Source organism: Melopsittacus undulatus, chromosome 1 (assembly GCF_012275295.1).
Source record: "Melopsittacus undulatus isolate bMelUnd1 chromosome 1, bMelUnd1.mat.Z, whole genome shotgun sequence".
Taxonomy (NCBI): Eukaryota; Metazoa; Chordata; class Aves; order Psittaciformes; family Psittaculidae; genus Melopsittacus; species Melopsittacus undulatus.
The window spans coordinates 151,049,996-151,059,128 of NC_047527.1; the positions used below are offsets into that span (position 1 = coordinate 151,049,996).

Below are 9,133 nucleotides of genomic sequence, written 5' to 3' on the forward strand. Positions count from 1 at the left end.
GTGGTCTCTTTATCTGGGAGCTGAAGTGAAATGAGAATGGTGACAGTGGCTGAGGTGATTCCCTCTTTGCAATGTGAAGTAATCCCACACCTTCCTAGAGGAATGTCCCATGCCTGCCCCAGGGATGTAGGGATTCACGTATGGAACAGCTTCCATAAGGCAGAACATAGTCTGGGGTGAGGCAGAAATGCTGCTTTTGTCAGAAGAGAAAATAAATAGCAGAGGAAGCATGCTACTTGCTGAAATAAAGAGCTCTAAAGCTGAACTAAAACCCATTCTGTGGCAAGCTTGTAAGGTCACCATTTTACAAACACACCAGGGCTCTTAGGAAACTAACATGGCCTCTTCTTCTGTTCACAGCATATCCCAAAAGGAGGTATACTGGTTCTCCCAAGAGGATGCTGCACACATGGTACCAGCCTCCAGGTCCACGTTGGACCTCAGGCCAACTACTCCCACAGGAAGAAGGCAGCTCGGATGGGCTCACAGGATCACTGCACTGTCCGAGCAGCTGGAGACCTGGCTGGGTGTTGGGAACAACTGACCACCCCCAGCACCTCCAACAGGGCTGGTGAGGGCACGGACACAGGACTGCAGCAGTCCCTTCAGATGGGACTTGAATGTCACCCCAGCAAAGGCATAGATGACGGGGTTCAGGCAGCAGTGGATGAAGGAGATGGTTTCCGTCAGCTGCAGAGCCAGGGCTATCTGGTAGCTCGCCTTGCAGTCATTGATGATGTGAAGGCTCTGCAGGGAGTCGAGGAACAGCACAACATTGAAGGGAGTCCAGAAGAGGAAGAAAACAATGACGATGATGAAGATCATCTTGATGGCCTTGATCTTGTTCCGGTTTTTGCATTTTTGCAGGTTCTTCAGTATCTGGGCATAGCAGCAGATGAGGATGCTAAGGGGAATCAAGAGGCCTAAAACATTGGATGCAAACTGAGAAGCAACCTTCCAGGTATTGTCTCCTGGGGGGTATATGGGGACACACTGCACAGACTGCTCGATTTCCAGCTGCTGGTTGAACATGATGTTGGGTACAGAAGCCAAGCCAGCCACCAGCCAGAGGATTAAACTGGTGATTATACCACAGGAGGCTGTCCGTATCCTCATGGCATAGACAGCATGGACAATTGCGATATACCTGTCAATGCTCATGAGGGTGATAAAGAAAATGCTGCTGTAAAACCCTGTGTAATAAATGCCAGCCATTATCTTGCACATAGCGTTGCCAAAAACCCACTGGTCTGAAGCATAGTGGGCTTGGAAAGGGAGAGGCACAACAAAGAGAAGGTCAGAGGCTGCGAGGTTCAGCAGACAGATGTCAGTCATTGTCGTCAGCCTTTTCCTGGTCAGGAGTACCCAAAGGACCAAGGAGTTTCCCAGAAGGCAGAAGACAAACACAAGGCAGTAAAGAATGGGCAGGAAGAGGGATTTAAACCTGTGAAAGCCATTTCCTTCGTTGCATGGAGCAGTGTTTTCATCATATCCATAGTCATATTCTGTTGTACCAAAGAACGGGCTTGTGGGATTCATCTCAGATACCTGTGCAGGAAAAAGCAAGGGATAAATGGCTGGTTGTCCTGGCATCAGACTCCTAGAGTGGCTTCTGCCTCTCTCTGTGCTGCATTGAGCCCATGGGTCAGCCTCCAGGCAGAGAGGGACTGCAAGATGCAGTCTTGGTCTCATTCGTACCACTCAAAAGCACTGGGTTGGTGCTGGAAGCCTGCCACCATTCCTATACATGCATAGGTATGAGCACTGTTTCCCCAAAACTGCCTCAGTGGCAGCGAGTTAGCCCCTCATAAGAGTAACATAGATTTAACTAGGCTGGAAAAGACCTTTAAGGCATCACCAAGTCCAACCACTACCATTAGAAAGAATTAATGCCCTGAACAGTTGTAATGGTGTAAAATGGTACAAACCCTGCATCTGATCTAAGAATCTGGATTTTATTGTGGTTCCTTGGCTGGGGAGGTTCTTCACTTGTAGCATAAAGACCCTTATGAAAGTGTGTGGACTGAAGAAGCCACCACCCAGCAGCATCAGCACATGTTCAGGGCATGGAGAGCATTTCTTCTCTGTCCTTTCCGAAGCATTGCAGTGAAGACAGTGTTGAAATAGTCTGATCTCCTCTCCAAAAGGGAGTCAGTGCTTTAAGCCACCTTTTGGGTTTTGTTCATTTCCAGGTGTCACCTCATCACCCTATAAGAGGGATTGGGTTTGCAGAGTGAGGTGCCCACGTTTTAAGGAGTGATGGTTCTTTTGCAAGACACTGTTTCAGCCTTGCTAAGACATTTGTATGTTTCTTGTTCACTGCACCTCTGTTATGCCTGCATATGAAAGACCTTCACAGATACCTTTTCCAGGACTATAATTATTGCTAGTAAGCTCTAATAATAATATAATTGACAGCAATTAATTCATTAGAGCAGAGGACGTGCTCTTATAAGTTAAAAGGTATATAAAAAGGCAGAGAATGGTGAAAACGTTCATCTTGACAAGGAAGGGATCAGAATTCACCCCTTCTTGCCTATCTTGTGCCTCCTTGTGCAGGGAAATAGGAGGATCAGTATACACAACACAGAGAGGTGCAGGAGTCAGTGTTCATCCTCTGCTCCAGCTACAGATACCAATGCCCTACTGACCCACCTCAGCTTTTCTTGGGGCACCAAGACTGTTTCCTCCAAAGGCAATTGGCATATGCAATGCAGAGAAACCTTTTACAAACATAGCATTCAATACTACGGTGTTCCTTGTTCATAAATACAGGTAATGAAAAGAAAGCAGTGCTGCAACCTATGCTGATCGTGTGATGCTTTCCTATATTGAGGTTGCAGCTGTAGGTAGGACATGTGTGTTATTAATTTCAACTTTGTTTTTGTGCATAAGCCCCTAAATATTGCCATTTTCAGTCACTAGATAACGGCTGTTCATGCAGCAATACGTATGGGTAGATGTTTCCTGCTAATGCTTTTGATGTGTGAGCCCCCCTCACACTGTGACTGTTGGCAGTTCAGCAATGGCTTGGTTTTCTTATTTCCTTCAGGGACCCCTTAGAAGCAGTCAATAGATTTAACCAAAAAGTAAAACCAAATATCAAACAATAACGACTGCTGTGCTACAGATACATATAGATATATAAATACATGCATAGACTGGTAGATTTATAGATATAAAGCATCTGATTTTGGCAGAAGTCAGAAATGCATTTCCAGGGTTGAACTGCTGAGGCTCTGCTTTAGATTTCAGATGACTTTTGAAACACTTAATACCTTTGACAGCTTCCAACCTGGGCACATTTTCCATCATCTCCCCTCTCCACATCAGTTGGTGCAACAGTCAGAATGAAACAGCAGTTTTCCGGAGGAGGTCCCTTCGCCCTCCTTGCCAAGGTTAGACTATTACTTTTATGAGTAGCACATTAAATGGGGATGGACTTTACCTTGGACAGCAAGAAGCTTCTACTCCCTCCGCTGGCCCTGGTCCCGTCCTACTGTGTCCTTGTCCTCTCTTGCAGGCTTGGGAGTTTCCAGGTTTACTCCATCACCTGTGGATATGGCTCAGCTTTGGTGATATGAAGGTGTCGAATGAGCAGCTGCTAGTTACAGAATAGAGGCAAATAGAAGATCCTGAAGCTGTGGTAAACAGGAAAAGAGGTGACACAAACACATTATGTGAAACAAAGCTCAAACACTGCCCTTTTCAAGGCAGTGAAGGTAGCACATGAATAGGTGTCCTCCAATGCACTTGCTAAACCCCACTGCTTCACAGCCACCCCTGACACAAGTGTAAAGCTGAGATATCTCCATCAGAGGACACATACATAAGCTTGCACCTTTCTATAGAAGCTGGTGGATCATTTCCAAGCCGTGTTATGTTAGTGTTCTGTTTCCTTAGCTAAGATCTGCACTCTGGCTGGGTCCCTCCCCATCAGTAATGTGTTCACTTTAGGAGCAAAGAACGAACTCACAGCTGCTGCTACCTCTTTGCAATCAGTTTTTAAGCAGCTTTTATTCAAGTGGAGCTATCTCAGAGCTTCTTTGTGACCTGGGGTTTCTTTTAAGTATATTCTAGTGCATTATTTTAGGTCGAGGGTAAAATACTGAAACAAAGACAAGCTTGACTTTTTTTGTCTTTATTCAATAACTTTAAATGATCTCTGTACTGTATAATGTAAACTGTGGTGCTTTGTAAGTCAGCCGAATGATAACGCTTTCCATCCATCAATCCCAACAAGCACCGTTTTCCTCATTTACAGGAGCACAGAGAAGATGAGCTTTGCCCAAGAGACACAGACAAGTACTTGGCAGATCCAAAGCTTGATTGTTATTAAAGTCATTGACTTCTTTGGTGGCAGCTCCAATCCAAAGTAGCCTTCCAGCTTGCTGGCTGTTGCAGAAACAAATAGTGAAAGAGGATCCCCAAAAGAGAGAAGAGCTGAAAGGTGTAGGCAGACAAAGGTAACAGTGAGAAATGGGCTAGAGCAAAATGAAGAAGCAACCTATTTATAGTATCATAGGCTCATAGAATGGTTTGGGCTGGAAGGGACCTTCCAAGCTCACCCAGTCCAACCCCCTGCAATGAGCAGAGACATCTTCTTCTAGATAGGCTGCTCAGAACCACATCCAGCCTGGCCTTGGCGTGCTGGCCACACTCCTTTGGATGCAGCCAAAGGACTTGGCACTAGTCAGTAGCACAGGCAGAAGGAAAAGACCTCTCCCTTGAGGAGTTCAAAATGCTACCAATGACCTGCCCCAAACACCCAGTTAGAACCCTCCTCCTGTTACATACATAATGGAACTCTATTCTACCTACTTTCGTTCTTTAGAAATCAATAGCTTTCATCATTTCTTCTTATGAGCAAACATCAGTCAGTTAAAGGTGCCCCCTTTTCCATTGGATGGTTTGTGCATTAGTTTGGCCAATAAGTTATTAACATATATAAAAAGTAAGAATAGTTTGTCATGAAAGCAATAAAACAATGAAATATATATAAATCTTATATATTCATGATTATTTTAACATGAAAAGAGAATCTTGTGCTTTTTCTCACATCATTTTCTGCTGCAGGTATTATGGTATTGCAAAAGACCTCAATTCTCCCAAAATGTCTATTGCTATCATTGAGATCCTCAAGCTGTGTATGTGCAGCAGCAGCAGTTCTGCAGAGGCAGGCAAAGTGAGGCATGGAGGTGGAAGAGTGTGGCAGGGAGCACTCTGTATGTTGGGGAAAGCAGAAGCAAGCAAGAAGATGCAGAGAACCTTAAAGGCAAGGAAAAGAGCTTGAATTCAAGTGGAAAAAGAGAAGATAGAAGTGAGCAGGCCTGGTGATTGCTGTGGTTGGAGCACCAGGGTGATGTGTGATCCTGACAGTCATCCTCCAAGCTTTCCTGAATGGAGGAAGCAGTTCACTAAAGGCAATGGAAGATGTAATCTATTGAAGGCAGTGAAAGGAGCGGAGCAGCAACGGGTTTAGGAGATGACTAATCTGGTTTCTCACTCTCTTACAGGTAATCTGAGGTGAGCATGGGCAGAGAGAGCACTGCTGGGCTGGAAGGTGGTAGAGATGAATGTGTGTTCACAGATGTGGGAGGCTGAACGCTGTGGGTATGCTACACTTGCCTTGAAAGCTCAAAGGAGGTTACCTGGAGGGGGAAGGATGGGAAGGATGCATTTCCAATGTTCTCCACCATCAGCTATGAGCCAGACTGCAATGATCTGCATCCTTCCCACCCTTTTTCAGTCTGCAGGTAGCATCGGTAGTGTTCAAGGCCAGGCTGGACAGAGCTTTGGGTGGCAGGGTCTGATGTGAGGTGTCCCTGCTCACTGGCAGAGGGTTGGAACTGAATGGTCTTAAGCTCCTTTTACCACCCAAACCATTCTACAATCCTGAATTGCACCTCCTCCTGAGTTACACAAGGACCATGCAGGCAAACAAGGGCTCTCTATAGAGCCAACAAACATCCTTTGAAGTTCAACTACGGAGGATAACAAAGCAAAACATGTGGTAAACCAGCAAGAGGTTTTAAGTTAAAGGTCACCTGCATTTGAAAGTGCTGAGCTCGGATGGAAAGAGGTGCAGAAAGGCTGGCCTGATAAAGGAAAGGCATGTGAGGGATACATTTGGAACATACAGACAGCCCAGCAGGAAGAAGGCCAGGGGCAAAGAGGATTGTCTTGCTTTACAGAAAGCACAGGCACAGAAGAGCAATGTTTGCAGGTTGCCCCTTGGGCTGAATGGAGCTGATGCTGGTGCTGTGGAGCAGCCTTCCTGCAGGAGGAGAGCAAGCCAGCTGGTCTAAGTGGTCCTTGGTTAAGTGTGTGAAGGGAGACAGACACCAGACCAGGAGGCTCTCATAGCTGGGGATGGGGCAGCAGGCACCAAACAGTCCCTCCCAGGGCTTTGGGGGTGATCCCAAGGTGCTGGATGGGACACAGAGAGCAGGGGGGTCTTAGATCTGCTTGCTAAGAGCCCATCTAAAACCCACCCTAGAGCAGACCTGGCTGCTGCCTTGCAGCACGCTCCAGCTGAGTTTTATCTGGACACTAACAGCAGTGGTAGTGATGTCTCTCCATGTTCTTGTGGGCTTTCCTGTGACAAACACCTTACAGCAAGAGAGACAACTGACTGTTGGTGTCTCCAGTGCTCAGCCTATGGCCAGTTTGGGTGCAGGAGCTATGCCACACACTGCTGCATGCCCCCACTCAGAACTGCAGAGGGAAGAGCCATGTGGCATCACCACCATGGTGAAAACACTGGTGCACAGGTCCAAAACCACAGGGAAAAGGTCACTGTAGGAGAAGCCTTCTGGTTTGTCCTGTGTTTTGGTGGTGGTTGCCAACAGCTCTTTGAAGTTATGGTTTCTGCCTCAGTGGTGAAGAAAACCCCCATGCAATGCTTCATGTGGACACTGTCAGTCTAAAAGTGACCAGCACATCCCAGTAACACAGAGTTCCTCTCCCCCAGACTATTCAGAGCCCTGAGGTCAGGGAAGATGCTCTGCTGAAGCCCATGTAAACTGGAAAGGCTGTGGCAAATGCCACAACCACAATGAATCTTGCTGTGAGGCAAACAGCATGGCCACATCTGTGGTTCCTACAGCCAGCCATACCTGCTGGCACTGGGGGAACCACCATACACACCAGCTCAGCTTCTGACATCAACCCCAGAGGGTTTTCTTGTCACTTTGGGGTGACAGCCAGCTTAGCTGCTGCAGAACTGCTATACCTGCTCTTGTAGAAACCTCTCCTTCCTCCTACAGATGCTCTGGGTGAATCGAGCTCGATCACAGAAAGGAAACTGCGGTCGAAACAAAAGACACCACCAGCAAGAACTTGCTTTGGCCTCAGGAGCCTCAGCCGCAAGCCCTGGTATAGCTCTGGCTGTTTGGTCAAGCGGATGGGAGGCACCTTTGTGTCACCATGTTGGTGTAGCAGCCATTAAGAAAAGATGGGAATAAAAGCAGAGTAAGATACTCTACCTTGTAGGGTATTTCCTAAGACTTAAGTCTTTCCTGGAGCTGCTTACTATCATAACACCCAGCTGGAAAGTGGAGGACAAGCTTGCCTGGATGTGATGCTCTGCTTCCACCCATCTCAACATGGTGGTAACCATCTGAGTGAGGCACTCTTACCCAGAGACTTTCTCTGCCTTGGCTTCACAGCCAAATAAGAACAGCTTCCTAGTCAAAAAGAGGCCTTTCCCTTTCAAACCAGCCCTCACCTTACACCTCAGAGTTCTTACTCTCCCATATTAGAAGAGGAGGAGAGGTGACTTTGAGGAATCTTTGCCTTTTTCAGTTAGTGCCACAGTATCTGGGTCTATCAATCAGAACTTCTTCAAATGTGCCTATGGATGACCCTAAGGTCCCTTCCAACCCAAACCATTCCATGGCTATGATTCCACCATCAGCTTCCCTATCAACGCACCAGCTTAGCGGGACTGCATGATCTTAACCAAAGCTGTTTAATCAGCCACTGCCAGTGTAGAGGTACAAATATGCCATACACAGAAGGGCTCATTTCACCTTCTTGATAGGGATAACATGTTTGTATGCCTGTGTACAAAGAGGGGGGTGAGGTTTTGTGACCAGGTGAGATTTTGAGTAATTGGGGTTTTTTGTCACCAATAAAATAGATTTAAACTGATGAAAACCTCTGAAAGTGCCGAGGGGGATTCCCCCTTCCAAGTTAGAGGGAAAAGAAAAGTAAAAGAAGAGTCAGTCCAGCCAAACCATTGCCATTTGTCATTCTTAAAGGTGTCATTATCAAATACAGCATTTTACAAAGAAATAACCTCTTCTTCTAACCCTGCTTCCTCAAGCCAGGCAGGCTTCAAAGCTTCACAGGTTCTTCCAGTAGAACTAAGATGTGTCTGGTTTGCTGACAGCAGACAGAAATGTTTAGCTTGCTTTTCAGCTTGGTCAGCAGATGCACTGACACCCTCCACCACAGTGACTGCATCACTGTGACAACGTGCTTGTATATGCAAAGAGCATCATAGAATCAACCAGGCTGGAAAAGCCCTTCAAGCCCATCCAGTCCAACCATTCCCAGCCCTGCCAAGGCCACCACTAACCCATGGCACTGAGGCCTCGTCTCCAGCTGTGTGAACACTTGCAGGGACGGTGCCTGCAGCCCTGCCCTGGGCAGCCTGTTCCAATGCCTGAGCACCCTCTGGGCAAGGAATTGTTCCTCAGCTCCATCTAAACCTGCCCTGGGGCAGCTTGAGGCCATTTCCTCTTGTCCTGTGCCTTGTTCCTTGGGAGCAGAGACCGACCCCACCTCACTCCATCCTCCTGTCAGGCACTTGTAGGCAGCCATCAGGTCCCCCCTGAGCCTTCTCTTCTCCATCTGAACCCCCCAGGTCCCTCAGCCGTTCCCCATCTCTCTTGTGCTCCAGGCCCTGCACCAGCTCCATTGCCCTTCTCTGGCCCCACTCCAGCACCTCAAGGTCTCTCTTGCAGTGAGGGCCCAGAACTGAACACAGGATCCGAGGTGCAGCCTCACCAGTGCCCAGCACAGGGGCACAATCCCTGCCCTGGCCCTGCTGGCTACACCACATGAGCAGATGTGCATAGGCACAAAGCCTTCTGGGCATTGCTCTGGCTCTGTCCTCTGCAGCAGA

At 47.4% G+C, this 9,133-nt stretch overlaps 1 protein-coding gene across 1 annotated transcript; it reads right to left on the reverse strand.

The window, feature by feature from the left end:
- LOC101878302 (C-C chemokine receptor type 8) lies at positions 1 to 3,530 on the reverse strand. The gene is made up of 2 exons (XM_005152721.4): positions 3,449 to 3,530; positions 1 to 1,548 (listed from the first exon to the last, which is right to left on the reverse strand). Exon 2 carries the CDS (start codon positions 1,537 to 1,539, stop codon positions 484 to 486), a length of 1,056 nt encoding a protein of 351 aa, XP_005152778.3. The 5' UTR covers positions 1,540 to 1,548; positions 3,449 to 3,530; the 3' UTR covers positions 1 to 483.
- Between the last annotated feature and the right edge of the window lie 5,603 nt (positions 3,531 to 9,133).